Source organism: Heteronotia binoei, chromosome 11 (genome assembly GCF_032191835.1).
Source record: "Heteronotia binoei isolate CCM8104 ecotype False Entrance Well chromosome 11, APGP_CSIRO_Hbin_v1, whole genome shotgun sequence".
Lineage (NCBI taxonomy): Eukaryota > Metazoa > Chordata > Lepidosauria > Squamata > Gekkonidae > Heteronotia > Heteronotia binoei.
This window is the reverse complement of record NC_083233.1, coordinates 19,159,603-19,176,071: the sequence shown is the minus strand read 5'-3', so window position 1 is coordinate 19,176,071 and position 16,469 is coordinate 19,159,603. Positions and strand designations below refer to the sequence as shown.

The window sequence follows — 16,469 nt, the reverse complement described above, 5'->3', positions numbered from 1 at the left end:
TTTCAGTCTATTTTAATACTCGCTGCACTCTCAGCCAACGAACAGAACTTCTGTGAAGGAGCTAGTGAGTCCTCCTAAAGGTCTTCACAAACCAGGTGATCCCAGGTTCTTCACGGGAGACACTGACAATTTAACAGATTTCAAACCATTTTAGAGCATGCATAACCCCAAAAAGTCAGGTTCTGTGGGCCTGTTTACAAAACTTCAGTTCCCAGGATTCCTTGGGTGAAAACCATTATAGTTTTGGTTTTTTTGTTTAAAAAAGTAGGATTGACCTGGTTTTAACTTTGTACCTAATTTTACATTTCCCACTAGGGTAAATCCAGCATTTTGATTTGACAGTACCTTTTGTCGTGAATTTAATTTTACCGAGGTTTTTATAAATAGGGTTCGCGTTAGCAAGATTTCCCCTCCCCCTCCATATTTCCAAATGATACCAATGTTCCCTTTGTTGACTGTAGGAAGAGGTCCTCTTCTTTTATTCCAGCTCCTTGGAAATGCTATAACCAACCAGGTAAAAGAGAAGTCCGGAAAGTAACACTAAGGGGACGCCAGCAGCTGCAAAGATGAACGACCATCCGTAATAAACTTTTACAGGAGTCTCATCTTCACATCGATCCTTTCTTTCGAGAAGTATGTACTGGGCGAGATCAGCAGCAAATTCTTTCCACATCACAAACAGAAAAATCAACAGGGCAAATAAAATTCCTGTGTGTGAGAGAGAAAGAGAATGCTTTATAATAACCAAGTGGGCAGCCGTGTTGGTCTTATGCAGTTGAACAAAGCAGGAGTCAAGTTGCACGTTTAAGACAAACCAAGTTTTATTCAGAATGTAAGCTTTCGTGTGCTAAAAACTCACTTCTTCAGACGAGGGGATCCGGCATTGTGGGCTGAAATACATGCAGTTTGTTGATTAAGAAGGCAAACTGGCTGTGATCACATGGTGAAACAGTGTGGCTTGGCCATTTGGTCTGGATAGCTATCACAATACCTGGTCCCCTCGTCTGAAGCAGTGTTTTTAGCACACGAAAGCTTACATTCTGAATAAAACTTGGTTGGTCTTAAAGGTGCAACTTGACTCCTGCGTTATAATAGCATAACATAAAACGTAACATGCCAACAAGGTATACAGTATTCAGTTACACGGGTGGACCTCCTTATGGCATCCGGGGGGTTTTGGCCACTGTATGGCAGAGTGTTGGACTGGTCCATCGGCCTGATCCAATATGGCTTCTCTTATGATCTTAAGGTGAGGTGGTATCAGACAAGGATCTGAAAGACCCCAGGTCTGAATCTCCATTCGTGCCCTGGAAGCTTGCTGGGTGTCCTTGGGCTGGTTCCTCAACTGACCCAACCTTTCAGGGTTGTTTTTGTGAGAATAAATGGAAGAGGCAAGCATGTTATAAGCTGTTTTGGGTTCCCATCAGGGAGAACAGAATTTTAAATAAATATTGTGCTCCTAACCTAGAGCATCTAAGCAACAAAGGTTGCATTCCTAAAATGTAACTGATGTCGAAACATCTCACTTCTAACTGTAACCTCCCAAATGCTTCTGGAAAGATGACAAATGAGGCATGAGCCAAGGTGGCGTCTGTTGCAGACCAAGGTAGCATCTTGCCTAGAGTGCCGAACTGGGATTTAGGATGCCCAGGTTCGAATCCTCACCCTGCCCTGGAAGCTTGTTGGGTGACCTGGGGCCTTTGCATATTAGGCCACGCACACCAATGTAGCCAATCCTCCAAGAGCTTACAGGGCTCTTAGTACTGGGCGTACTGTAAGCTCTTGGAAGGTTGGCTACATCAGGGGTGTGTGGCCTGATATGCAAAGGAGTTCCTGCTACAAAAAAAGCCCCTAACTTACCTCACAGGCCTGCTGCAAGGATAAAATGGGAGGAAAGGAGACTAGTGTGAGCCACATTAGGTCTCACATGGGGAGAAAAACAGAGAGCATGTATGTATATAGCATCCCCCTGTTTCTGCTCCCCTGAATTTGAAATTCAGAGGTATACTGCCTTTGAATAAGGAAGACCCACTTTTCCTGTCACAGCCAATAGAAGAGGTGTCTGTGGCTGACAGCAGTCTAGGGCAGGGATCCTCAACCCCCGGGCTATGGACCAGTACTGGGCTGCGACCTGTAGTAACCTGGCCGCAGCCTGCCAGCAACCGGGCCGCCCACCAACGTGGGGTTAGGGCATTCCTAGAAATTTAGGGGTGGAACCTGAGGAGGGTGAGGTTTACATATGGGAGGGACCTCAGAGTGGTCTAATGCCTTAGACCAGTGGTCCTCAACCTTTTTGGCACCAGGGACAGGCCCCAGAGCCAGCAGGGTGGGGCACTGAATTCTGCCTCCCCGGCCCCTTGTGGCACTGTGAAGCCTCGCCGCTTCCCCCATGCACACAGTATCTCCTCCTCCTCCCTCCATTTTCACAATATTAAGGCTGGGGAAGGGGCCGTGAAGTGCCTTCTGGGCTCTGTTAAGGCACCCCTCCCCACCGATCAGCTGACTCCCCCCCATTGATCAGCTGATTGTCTGGGAAACCACAGCAAAACCGCAGCAGCAGCCTGCTGAAAAAACTGTGCTGCCCTTGCCTCCTTCCCACTTGCCTCCTTCCCACTTGCCTCTTGGGCAGAGGAAGAAAGTAGGAAGGAGGCAAGGGCAGTGCGGCTTTTTCAGTGGGCCACTGGCCACTGCTGCAGTGGTTTTGTCGTGGTTTCCCTGGCAACCAGCTGATTGGCGTGGGGGGTCAGCCTTTACAGAGCCCAGAAGTCACTTCAAGGCCCTTTCCTCAGCCTTAACATTGTGAAAACGGAGGGAGGGAGGAGGAGGTGCTGCAGGGGGAGGCAGCGAGGCTTCGTGGTGCCACGAGGGGGTGGGGGAGGTAAAATTTGGTCCCCCCCCCCTGCTGGCCCTGTTGCCAAAAAGTTTGGGGACCACTGGTCTAGGGCATTAGACCACTCTGAGGTCCCTCCCATACATAAACCTCACCCTCCTCAGATTCCACCCCTAAATTTCTAGGAATGTCCTAACCCCGAGTTGGTGCCCCTGTTTCCACAGCCAGGACCCAAACTGGATTCTGAGCCATAGAACAACAGCCATGTGCATGGAAAAGACCCAACTGTATAATTCATAGTGCTGCTATATAGTGATATTTCTCATTAATCTGGTTTTGCTCAGCGGGGTCAGCTAGTTGAATAAACTGACAACACATATCCATTGTTTAAAAAAATCTACTCTCTGCTTCCAATCACAGGGGCCTGAGATTAATGATGAACCTCAGTTTCCATGTTGATTTAGGTCAACGGTATCTTCTGGGGAGGCGCTAATTGCTAGGAAATTGCACGATGCCAGGAAACCTTTTTCTCCTTCAGAGTCTAGTGACAATTAGAACAGGTCAGCTTTTGACTCCATCATCCCTCTCCAAGGAATGCAACACCTTAATTTGGAGCAAATTGATCACTAAACTCCAGATCTTCCCTTCTCACTTTGTCGCCCCGTGCAACTTCGTCGGCTAATTGTGGGGACAAGTGGACGAACTCCCTGTTCTCTCTCCAAGTAATGCGGCTTCCCCTTAATTTGCTAATTACGGGGGAAGCGAACTCTCCACCCACCTTTTCTTCACCTTCGCACTTGGCAGAAGTTTCAAGATATTAATGAAAAATAATGCGAGGTGGCACCCTTCCTTGGCATTTCATGAATGCCAATGTGTGTGATGTACGAACAGACGTAAGCTGCCATGACAGAGAAATCTTGTTTAGGAGAACAACTTTCAAGTGTACCTTATTTCTATAGGGGTTTTTATTCTGCAATGGAAAAAAAAAATGTGGAACCCACTTCGAAACCTCAAAAGTGTCCTAAACAGTTTGACTACATGGTAGGGTTGCCAGCTCTGGGTTGGGAAATACCTGGAGATTTGGGAGGTGGAGTTTTGAGTGGGTGGGGTTTGCAGAGGGGAGGGAACTCAGATATGATGTCACAGAGAACCCCTTTTCCATGTTCTCCACTTGCCTTTGGCCTTCCAACTGTTTTCATCTAGATTCCTTGATTAGCCCAACGTTATGTAGGACCTTTATGCATCCACGATTCAAGTGCCCCTTTTCAATGGTTTTGTTGGGTCGTCTGCTAAGGATCCCTTTTTCAGAACGGTTATGTCCCTGCCCCCTCCAGTCAATGGACTCTCTTGTACACATTCTTCTGCAATGTCCTTACTCGCTGCAGTTTTGACTAAAATGATTTACACCACACCTTGATAAATGGACTATGTTTCCTCTAGCAATATTTAAAACAAAAGGTTCAGTTTCTGTTAGAGGATTCTGATTCCCAATGTACCTATTCTGTTGCTCAGTTTCTAGAGGCTGCAGAGATATGTTGAAGGGAGGCAGGACTAATTTTTGGTTAGCAGGAACTCCTTTGCATATTAGGTGACACACCCCTGATGTAGCCAGTCCTCCAAGAGCTTACAGGGCTCTTCTTACAGGCTCTACTGTAAGCTCTTGGAGGATTGGCTGTACCAGGGGAGTGTGGCCTAATAGGCTACAAAAAAAAAAAAAAAGCCCTGAAGGGAGGTATTTTTAAGACATGGGTTTTATTTAAGTTTTTTTTTGTTTTATTGTTCAAGACTTCAGTCTAAGAGTAGGGGATGAAGGAAAGGAAAGGTCCCCTGTGCAAGTACCAGTCATTTCTGTTTTCTGGGGTGACGTTGCTTTCACAACGTTTTCACGGCAGACTTTTTACGGGGTGGCTTGCCATTGCCTTCCCCAGTCATCTACACTTTCCCCCCAGCAAGCTGGGTGCTCATTTTACCGACCTCGGAAGGATGGAAGGCTGAGTCAACCTCGAGCCGGCTACCTGAACCCAGCTTTCGCTGGGATCGAACTCAGGTCGTGAGCAGTGCTTAGGACTCCAGTACTGCAGCTTTAACACTGTGCCGCGGGGCTCTATGAATGTAAGGATGAAAGAAGCAGACACAAAAGAAAACCCCTTCCAACGCAGCCATGTTCTCCAAGGAAACTGATCTCTGTCACCTAGAGATCAGTTGTGATTCCAGGAGATCTCATGTTAGGGTTGCCAGCTCTGGGTTGGGGAGATTTTTGGGGTGGAGCTTGGGAAGGGGAAGGTTTGGGGAAGGGAGGGGAGGGACTTCAATGGGGTATAATGCCATAGAGGTCACCTTCCAAAGTGACCTTTTTCTCCAGGGAAACTGATCTCTGTTGCCTGGAGACCAGTTGTAATCCCAGGAGAGCTCCAGCCACCGCCTGGAGGTTATGAATGAATGATCTGCAAGCACTTTTGAATATTTATTCCTTGTACTTTATCCTTTGCATTTTGATAATGTGCTGGTATATGTAATGACATGTGAAAGTGTGTGAAGCTGAAGTGTTTAATTCTCTATTACAATTTTGAAGTATTTTTCATTAATTTTTCGTTATTTTTCCACAGTTTTTTGTTGTTGGTTGAACTGCCTGGAGGTTGGCAACCTCACTGCATGCCCCATTCACTCCATCTTGTGAGAACTCTGCCTAATGGAAATGCAGAAGGCTCTCTTTTCAACAGGCAGATGTCATTCATTTAACAAGCTTATTCGTTTGACAAGAGTGAAGGAGTTCATTTTTTTTCAGAGTTTACCCAAAAAGCTGTGAAAGAGGTTTATAAAACTTTGGAAGGGGAGAACAACTTTAAAAAAAAACCCAACCCTTTATTCACCTGTAATAATAGAACTATGAAAAAGATTGGTCAAGCACAGCAAAGGTGCTTTAGACAATGCATAATTAGGATGTGGAATTCGTCCCTCGCGAAGAGGTCTTTGGCAGGGGATCAGATAAACTGAAGGAGACATCGATCAATAGATATCATTTAGAGGCAACTTAAGAACATAAGAGAAGCCATGTTAGATCAGGCCAATGGCCCATCCAGTCCAACACTGTGTCACACAGTGGCAACATATATATATATATATATATATATATATATATATATATATATATATATATATATATATATATATATATATATATATATATATATATGTATATACACACACACACACACACACACACGCTCACACTGTGGCTAATAGCCACTGATGGACCTCTGCTCCATATTTTTATCTAAACCCCTCTTGAAGGTGGCTATGCTTGTAGCCGCCACCACCTCCTGTGGCAGTGAATTCCATATGTTAATCACCCTTTGTGTGAAGAAGTACTTTCTTTTATCCGTTTTAACCTGTCTGCTCAGCAATTTCATCGAATGCCCACGAGTTCTTGTATTGTGAGAAAGGAAGAAAAGTACTACTTTCTCTACATTCTCCATCCCATGCATTATCTTGTAAACCTCTATCATGTCACCCCGCAGTCGACGTTTCTCCAAGCTAAAGAGTCCCAAGCATTTCAACCTTTCTTCATAGGGAAAGTGTTCCAGCCCTTTAATCATTCTAGTTGCCCTTTTCTGGACTTTCTCCAATGCTATAATATCCTTTTTGAGGTGCGGCGACCAGAACTGCACACAGTACTCCAAATGAGACGGCACCATCGATTTATACAGGGGCATTATGATACTGGCTGATTTGTTTTCAATTCCCTTCCTAATATTTCCCAGCATGGCATTGGCCTTTTTTATTGCAAACGCACACTGTCTTGACATTTTCAGTGAGTTATCTACCATGACCCCAAGATCTCTCTCTTGGTCAGTCTCTGCCAGTTCACACTCCATCAACTTGTATGTGTAGCTGGGATTCTTGGCCCCAATGTGCATTACTTTGCACTTGGCCACATTGAACCTCATCTGCCACGTTGACGCCCACTCACCCAGCCTCAACAGATCCCTTTGGAGTTCCTCACAATCCTCTCTGGTTCTCACCACCCTGAACAATTTAGTGTCATCCGCAAACTTGGCCACTTCACTGCTCACTCCCAACTCTAAATCATTTATGAACAAGTTAAAGAGCATGGGACCCAGTACCGAGCCCTGTGGCACCCCACTGCTTACCGTCCTCCATTGCGACTGCCCATTTATACTCACTCTCTGCTTCCTATTACTCAGCCAATTTTTGATCCACAAGAGGACCTGTCCTTTTACTCCATGACTCTCAAGCTTTCTAAGGAGCCTTTGATGAGGAACTTTATCAAAAGCTTTCTGGAAGTCAAGGTAAACAACATCTATCGGGTCTCCTTTGTCCACATGTTTGTTCACCCCCTCAAAGAAATGTAACAGGTTAGTGAGACAAGATCTTCCCTTACAGAACCCATGCTGAGTCTTCCTCAATAACCCGTGTTCATCAATGTGCCTACTCATTCTGTCCTTGATAATGGTTTCTACCAACTTTCCCGGTATTGAAGTCAGACTGACTGGCCTGTAATTTCCCAGATCTCCTCTGGAACCCTTTTTAAAGATGGGGGTGACATTTGCTACCTTCCAGTCCTCAGGAATGGAGGCAGATTTCAATGAAAGATTACAGATTTTTGTCAGAAGATCCACAAGTTCAACTTTGAGTTCTTTCAGAACTCTCGGATGTATGCCATCCGGACCCGGTGACTTATTAGTTTTTAATTTGTCTATCAGTTGTAGGACCTCCTCTCTTGTCACCTCAATCTGACTCAGGTCATTCAACACCCCTTCCAAACTTACCTCTAGGAAAGCTAAAGGAAGGCTTTTGGTTTCCTGCCCTCTTAGTGAGCTTCCCAAAAGCGCTGAACAGAGGATTGCCAGCTCTGGCTTAGGAAGTATCTGGAGATTTGGAGGGCGATGCTTGTGAGGGGGGGCTGGAGAGGGGAGGGACTGCACTGGGGTACAAGGCCATAGAACCCACCTTCCAAAGCAGCCATTTTTACTAGTTGAACTGATCTTTTGTCACCTGGAGATCAGTTCTCATTCCAGATCTCCAGCCGCCACCTGGAGAGCGTGCAATTCACAAAGAGAATCACGGCAATTATAGGCAAAGAAACCCAAAGCACAAGGCTTTCCGTGAAAACCAGCCTCCGTACAACCCACAAACTCACCAAACAATTCAACAGATACAAAAGCATATTATTAGTTCATGGTAGACCACACAATTAGTCCTTAACAAAATAGGGAACGTGTTCACCAAGAATCAATCCAGTCTTTACAGCAATCATTGCTCAGTTCATTCCAAGGAATCCTGGCGAAATAGTTGTGCAATTGGCCAATGTCTCTCAATATATATATTTTGCTAAGGACTAATTGTATGGTCTGCCATGAACTAATATATGCTTTTGTATCTGTTGAATCGTTCAGTGAGTTTGTGGATTGTACGGAGGCTGGTTTTCACGGAAAGCCTTGTGCTTTGGATTTCTCCACCACCTGGAGAGTGGCTGGCAGCCCTGCAGTCAGGATTTTAAAATCCTGGCCTAGTGGCCTCCCCAAATTTCTGGCTGCCGGCCATCCTGCCACCATTCCATGCCTGTCGCTTCCTGCAGCTCTCCCAGCTGCTGCTTCCATTTCCACCCTCTCCCCCTTGATTCAAATCACGAGGAAGGAAATGGGGAGGGAGGAGGCAATGGCAGTGGCCGGCTGCTCTTTCCATCCCTCTCCCCGCTGCTGCCACTTCCGCCCATGATTTGAATCGCACAGGAGAAGTGACAGGAGCAGCCGCAAGCCTCCCGCAGAGCCAGTTTGGTGTAGTGGTGAATTGCGCAGACTCTTATGTGGGAGGACCGGGTTTGATTCCCCACTCCCCCACTTGCAGCTGCTGGAATGGCCTTGGGTCAGCCACGGCTCTCTTATCTGGGAGGACCGGGTTTGATTCCCCACTTCTCCACTTGCACCTGCTGGAATGGCCTTAGATCAGCCATAGCTCTCTTATCTGGGAGAACCGGGTTTGATTCCCCACTCCTCCACTTGCAGCTGCTGGAATGGCCTTGGGTCAGCCATAGCTCTCACAGAGCTGCCTTTGAAAGACCAGCTTCTGAGAGCTCTCTCAGCCCCACCCACCTCACAGGGTGTCTGTTGTGGGGGAGGAAGGTAAAAGAGATCGTTGGCCACTCTGAGATTCGGAGTAGAGGGCAGGGTATAATTCCAATATCTTCATCTTCTTCTATTTAAAGGCCCAGTGATCAGCTTTTAAATCATGCAGGAGGCCAGCTCCTGTTGTTCCTCTTGCGTGCTTCAGCGGGGTCTTTAAATCACTCCCAGAGGCCAGCAGCTACTCCTGCCAGTGCTACCTTCAACCCTGTGGAGGCCCCGAGGCAGTCAAAATCTTGGGGGGGGGGGCCTTGCAAATGCTCTCAGAGTCTGAGCACCCACCCCACTTCCCCCGCTGCAGCCTGCAGGCACCTTCTTAAAAGCGCCTTTTACTAAGCTGTGAGGGAAAGGCAGAAGGAGGCAAACTTGGTGACAACTCCGGCAGCAGCCGCAGCAGGCGTGTCTGGAAAAGAGCAGCTGAGCTGCTAGCTGCATGTGCAGGCTGGGAGGGCTGCAAGCAGGAGGAAACTGGGGGGGGGGGAGCCAGCCTGCGGCCCCTAAAGGTGTGGGGGCCCATAGGCCAGTGCCTACTTGGCTCATTGTTAATCTGTCTCCTGCTGGGGCTTCGGGATAATCTTAATCACGGGGGAGCCAGTGGCAGAGGCCCTGTAGCTGGTTGCAGGGCCTGAGTCAGGGCCACCCACCCACCCAGAAGTTGGGGCCAGGACCCCCATAGCCCTCCCCGCCATAGCTACAGGCCTAGTGGCTGGCAACCCTAAGCCAACAGACTGCTGTTTGAAACAGGACTAGATTGGTATGATCCAGCATGCCATAGTTCAGGGGAGAGACCATGGCTCAGTGGCACAGCATCTGCTTGGCATGCAGAAGGTCCCAGGTTCAATCCCCAGCATCTCCAGCTAAAAAAGGACCAGGAAGCAGGTGATGTGTAAGACTTCCCCCTGAGACCCAGGAGAGCTGCTGCCAGTCTAAGTAGACAATACTAAATTTGATGGACCAAGGATCTATTATACTAAAAGGCAGCTTGCTGTATTTATGTGCATGTGTTCGGGTGTACTTATGCCAAATGTGCACCAACATGGAGCCGTTTTCAAATTTCAAAACATTTCTGGGCTTCTTGTAATGACTCTAGAAAGTAGTTTTGCCTGTGTCGTTTCACTTTGAAAAGGCTGGTATGTAGCGTTGTGGACTATCTTGTCCCAGGATAAGCAAAGAGAAGAAGACTGAAGACTGCAGATTTATAGCCCGCCCTTCTCTCTGACTCAGAGACAGAGCGGCTTACAATCTCCTATTTCTTCTCCCCCCCACAACAGACACCCTGTGAGGTGGGTGGGGCTGAGAGGACTCTCACAGCAGCTGCCCTTTCAAGGACAACTCCTGTGAGAGCTATGGCTAACCCAAGACCATTCCAGCAGGTGCAAGTGGCGGAGTGGGGAATCAAACCCGGTTCTCCCAGATAAGAGCCCACACACTTAACCACTACACCAAAGAGGTTGGAAAGATTGCAGCTTTACAGAAAAGAAAAACAGGCATCCTCTTACATCCCCTAAGGATCTATCAGTTATGTAAGAAAGAGCAAGTTGCCCCCTGAGTATTCATTGAGTGGTATGGCGGAGTTAGAATTGATCCCATGGACCTAAAGTTCAAGTCCAGCCCTTTATCTATGGCACCAAAAATGAAGGAAATGTAAAGGGGGGGAAACGCTCACCATTTGCTCAAACTTTTATCTTTCTTTTAATGCAATCTTTTGCAGTTTGTTATTGGGACGCCTTTCTCTTTTGCTGCATTCGTTCGCATTCATTCTCTCTGTGTTTGTCTCACTCACACAGAGAGAGAGAGAGACACAAAGAGGGACTTAGCCTCAGCATTCCTGGCACCCCCGTACATCCAATTATCACGAATTGGCAGCTTACCAGCTGTGATGAGGAATCCGCCTCCTACTTTGTAGAAGCGCGCGTTGACAAAGGGCACGCCGCACACCAGCAGAAACCCTCCGACAAGACTGGCAGTGACAGCTAACACAATGAACGCCGTCCAGAAGCCCCTGAACACTGCGCCGGCAGAAAAGAAGAAAGTTGGAGCAAGCCCAGAATAAACCCACCTCGTTGGTTCTGAACTCTAGAGGTCGCCAGCAACAGATTTTTGCGGCTCAAATGTCAATGAGAATCATCTGAAAAACCAATAGGCAGCACAATCCTTCGAAGAGTTACTCCAGTGAAAGCCCATTGATTTTAATACACGTAGATTCCCCACTAGGCTTCTTCTGGCATTGGAGCTCTTTCCCCCCCCCCAACGCTTCCGTCCGATTTTGTAAAAGCTGCCACAGGGCTGTGACTTGCCCCGCCTCTTTCCCACGGCAAGCAGAAACCAGTTTCCAGAGGATCTTGCTTGCTGCGGGAAAGAGGTGAGGCAAGTCGCAGCCCCGTGGCCACTTGAGTAAAATCGGATGGAAGTGTTGGGGGACGGGGGAAGAGCTCTGACACCAGAACAAGCCTAGTGGGGAATTGGTCTCAGACTGGAGTAACTCTGCATAGGATTGCTCTGATGCATATACATTCATACATATTAGGGTTTAATCAATTTACGAATATGTTACAACACAGCAGGCATTTACCGGTATCCAGGGCTTGTTTTGTAGCAGGAACTCCTTTGCATATTAGGCCACACCCCTGATGTAGCCAATCCTCCTGGAGCTTACAGTAGGCCCTGCACTAAGAGCCTTGTAAGCTCTTGGAGGATTGGCTACATCAAGGGGTGTGGCCTAATATACAAAGGAGTTCCTGCTACAAAAAAAAACCCTGCCAGTATCTGTGATAATGTCCCCCTGCCCTGGATGGTTCAGGCTAGCCCAGTCTTGTCAGATCTTGGAAGTTAAGTAGGGTTGAGCCTGGTTAGTATTTGGATGGAAAACCACCCAAGAAGTCCAAGGTCCAGGGCTTTTATTGTAGCAGGATCTCCTTTGCATATTAGGCCACACCCCTCTTATGTAGCCAGTCCTCCAAGAGCTTACAGGGCTCTTCTTACAGGGCTTACTGTAAGCTCCAGGAGGATTGGCTACATCACGGCATTTTTCAACTAGCCGAGTTCAATTGCCTGTTTCTGTTGGACCAGAAACAACACAGCATTCACTGCAAATGAATTGTATTTCGCACACCCCAGGATGAAGTGAAGGTTAACTGTTACTCTATTAACTTGCACTTACCTGCAGTCGCATCATAGGAAGGGTGTGGATATGGTCCGAGTGCGATGGGCATAGGGAACAGGTAACCGTTCATGCAGTATTTCGGATGCCCTTGACTAGCTGGGGAAAAGAAATGGACGAGAACTAGACTTTGACCCCTGCAAAATGATAGCAGCAAGAAACTTATACAAGAACACTAACCATGCACACTTATCAATAAGGCAATGCTCCCTAATTCCAGGCTGCAATGAGAACATCTCCTGTATATCTCTGTTATTGTTGCTGTTGTTGTTGTTGTTGACCATTCAGTCATGTCCAAATCTTGGCAATTCTATGGGCCAGGTCTCTCCATGTTTTCCAGTCTTGTACTATTTATCTCTCTACTACACTAACATAAACTTCTATTGTCCAAGTTTACTTCTAGGTAGCACTATTCCAGAAGATGCTAGTCTTCACAGACGGCCATCCACTGACTGCAGCCGGTGCCCCCAAGGGACACCAGAGATGTTCACCCATTCTTACATGCAGTTGGCTGGTAGCTCTATCTCATGCCCCTCCCCAAAAAATCACATTATATGTGACATTAAGAATTCCTGTAGGACAGGCCAAGCAGATGGATGTTCTCAAAGGCACTATTGTCCAGGTAGCACTGGATAGAGAGAAACCCATCATCTCATCTCTCAAGAAATGGGATGGGCCATGGCTCAATGTTACAGAAGGTCCCAGAGTCAATATTCAGCATCTCAAATACAAAGGATTAGGTAGCAAGTGATATGAAAGACCTCTACCTCAGAGACCTTGAAGAACAGAATAGACAATAGTGACCTTGATAGACCTGTGGTCTCAATGAGTAGAAGACAACTTCATATGAGAGCCATATGGAATGGAACAATGGAATGGAATGGTGGAAACACCGAGGCTACTTCAGAGGCAGAACTGGGTCACTCAAAAAGAGCACACCCTTGTGAATGAGACCTCACTAAGAAGAATTATAAACTATTGTGGCCCAGGCAATATTTCAACTTGAACTGGAAGATGTTATAATTCTTCTGGATCAAGAATAAACCAGTGGTTTGTCTAGGTGTGCAGTGGAGCCCATGAATCTTTTCTTGCTTGGCAAATGCTTCATCTTGGATCTCAAAAGGGTGGCTCAACTCAGAGAAAAGCTGTGCGTAGGTGCGTAATTTCATAGTTTCTGGCACAGGAGTTCCTGATCTTTGGAAACCTATGCCATAGAGCACAATATGAATTTTTGCCACTTTGTGGCTACAGCATCTAGTGATTAGTTGCATGTGTGGAACAACCATCACAGGATCAAACTCTACAGTCAGAAACTCCTCTTGAGGAGTTTATACAGGACAAGTTTGGCTGAATAAGTAACACGGTTGCTGCATGTGCTGCATGCGTGCTTGATCAGGAAACTGGCTGCTATTTGTTCAGGATTTTGACTGTAGAGCTCAGAGTGTCTACAAAGTTTTTTGTACTAGAAGTCATCATACCACAAGGTGTCTCTTTCTACATCAGCCACCACCACCAACCGCTGATCACTGAATTCACCCCAATGTAGCCTATCAGAAAAGGTCTTTGCTGGATTAGACCAAAAGTCCATCTAGGTAAGCATTCTGTTTCCCATAGAGGCCATCCAGAAGTCCCTGTAAGGACTACAAGGAGGGTAGAAGACAAAAATTTGCCTCCCCCTCAACTGATATTCAGAGGTACCCTACCTCTGAACATGGAAGATCCATTGAACCAGCATAGCTAGTAGCCATCGATAGACCTATACCCCGTGATAGATTGCTGCATTGTCTTTCACAACACAATAATCACCACATCTTGTGATAATGAATGACATAACACAATTATGTGTTGCATAAAGGAATCATTCATTGCTAACCTAACCAGAATCACACCACTCTAATGGACTTCAAAAGGTGCAGATCTGTTTAGGATGACAATGGTAGAGTACTAAAGGTGGAAAGGGACAGAAGGTGGAAGAGGTAAGTTTCCCAACTCCAGGTTGAGAAACTCCTAGAGATTTGGGGGCACAGCCTGGGGAAGGTAGATTATGAGGAAGGGAACAACCCCAGGAAGGTATAATGCCATAGACTTCACCCTACAAATCAGCCAGGGGGACTGATCTCTGTAGGTTGGAGATCCACTGTAATTCTGGGAGATCTTCAGAGCCTGCCTGGAGCTTGGTAATCCTACTTGTAGGCCATCTAATCCAACTCCCCGCACAAGGAAGGAAATCCAAAGCTAGAGCATCCTTGACAGATGGCTGTCCAGTTTCTGGTTAAAGATCTCTAGCAATGATGAGCCCACAATTAGTTATCCATTGATTCTGTCATCAAACTCAATTTAGGAAGTGTCTGTTAATGTTCAATTGAAATCTACCTTTTTGTAATTTTACCCCACTCAGTCTAGCTTTGCCTTCTGGATCAGTGGAGAATAAGTCTCTTCCCTGTTCCCAGTGGCTGCCACTCAGGTATTTGAAAAAAACAGTCACATCCTCCTTTTTTCCAGGCTAAAGATGCCCAGTTCCTTCAACCTCTCCTCATAAGACGTGCTTTCTGTTGGCAGTGTAACACAGTAACAGTGCACAACCTGATTAAAGAGTAGATCATGTTTTATTTAGGAATTAACATACTTGATAGGAAAGAGGAGAGACAGAAATAGATTACGAACTACGTATCTGGAAAAAAGAGAGGGTAAGGCTGAGTGTGCCACTTCTGAAAAAAAGGGGGAAATTGCCCTGAGAGTAGAAATCTAGAGACAGACAAGGAGTGACACAACAGGAAAGAAGGTGCTGACCTTCTAATTGTCTTCTTGCTGTCTCCCGCAGGGCCTTCTCTTCTTCTTTGTACACCTTTCCAATTGCCTTTCCAATACTTCCCAGTTCTCTGACTGTCTCCATCGCCCCTCTCTGAACTTGTTCCTATTAGCTGCATCACACTGCAAGAGCTTTTTTCCTCAACTTGTTTAATTGTGACCGATTTCACACGAGGCTTGTTCTGGGTGGAGAGCCCTTCTGCTCCCAGGGCTTCTCTCCATTTTTGCACAAGTTGCCCCAGAGCTGTGAGTTGGTGTGGTGCTCTTCCACAATAAGCAGAATCTTCTTCCAAGCGGTTCAAGTGCCTTTCAATGTCGTAATGGAATGGCATTTTTTACCCAGGGTATGAAAATGTTGTAAAAAGGATTTTTGCAGCTCAAAGAAGCCTGTGCGAAACAAGGGTTCCAGTACGACCTTGTTCTTTTCAACCTTTTGGATTGCTGGCTGCATATATTGAGACATTGATCATATATTGAGACATTGGCCAATTGCACAACTATTTCACCAGGATTCCTTGGAATGAACTGAGCAATGATTGCTATAAAGACTGGATTGATTCTTGGTGAACACGTTCCCTATTTTGCTAAGGACTAATTGTATGGTCTATCATGAACTAATATATGCTTTTGTAACTGTTGAATTGTTTGGTGAGTGCTGGTTGTACAGAGGCTGGTTTTCACGGAAAGCCTTGTGCTTTGGGTTTCTCTGCTGCGGGAGAATGGCAGACCGACTCACAGCTCCGGGGCAACTTGTGCAAAAATGGAGTGAAACACTGGGATTAAAAGGGCTCTCCACTCGGAACAAGCCCTAGTGCGAAATCAGTGCAAGTTTTCAAGATTGAGAGGACATAAGAACATCTCATATCAAAGGTTCCTCAGGTCTAGCGTTCTCTTCCCACAGTGGCCAGCCAGCTCTCTATCCACTTTTCCAAACTAGGCATAATTTGATAAACCTCCAACACATCCCGCATTTAAGAACATAAGAAGAGCCCTGCTGGATCAGGCCTTAGTCTGTCTTGTCCAGCATCCTGTCTCACACAGTGGCCCAACCAGTTCCTCTGGACAGCCAAGAACAGGGCATAGAAACCGAGGCCTTCCCCTGATGTTGCCTCCTGGCTCTGGGATTCAGAGGTTTAGTGCCTCTCAGGGCTTTTTTTTTTTTGTAGCGGGAACTCGTTTGCATATTAGGCCACACACCTCTGACGTAGCCAATCCTCCTGGAGCTACTACAAGCCCTGTAAGCTCTTGGAGGATTGGCTACATCAGGGCCTAATATGCAAAGGAGTTCCTGCTACAAAAAAAGTCCTGGTGCCTCTGAATGTGGAGGTTTCCCTCAATCACCATGGCTAGTAGCCACTAGCCACCGATACACATGTCCTCTATGAATCGACCGTACCTCCTTTTAAAGCTGTTTATTCCTGTGGCCATCACTACAGGCAGTTTGGTGTAGTGGTTAAGTGCGCGGACTCTTACCTGGGAGAACCGGGTTTGATTCCCCACTCCTCCATTCGCAGCTGATGGAATGGCC

At 46.6% G+C, this 16,469-nt stretch overlaps 1 protein-coding gene across 1 annotated transcript in view; it reads right to left on the bottom strand.

Moving 5' to 3' along the window:
- Nucleotides 1-269: 269 nt before the first annotated feature.
- LOC132579282 (transmembrane protein 182-like) overlaps nt 270-16,469 on the bottom strand; it is a 33,192-nt gene continuing 16,992 nt past the window's right edge. The window contains exons 3-5 of the mRNA XM_060249552.1: nt 12,134-12,232; nt 10,845-10,982; nt 270-708 (exon numbers count right to left, since the gene is read on the bottom strand). Of these exons, the coding sequence (XP_060105535.1) occupies nt 479-708; nt 10,845-10,982; nt 12,134-12,232 (467 nt within the window). The 3' untranslated portion in view covers nt 270-478. The remainder of the gene's footprint in view (nt 709-10,844; nt 10,983-12,133; nt 12,233-16,469) is intronic.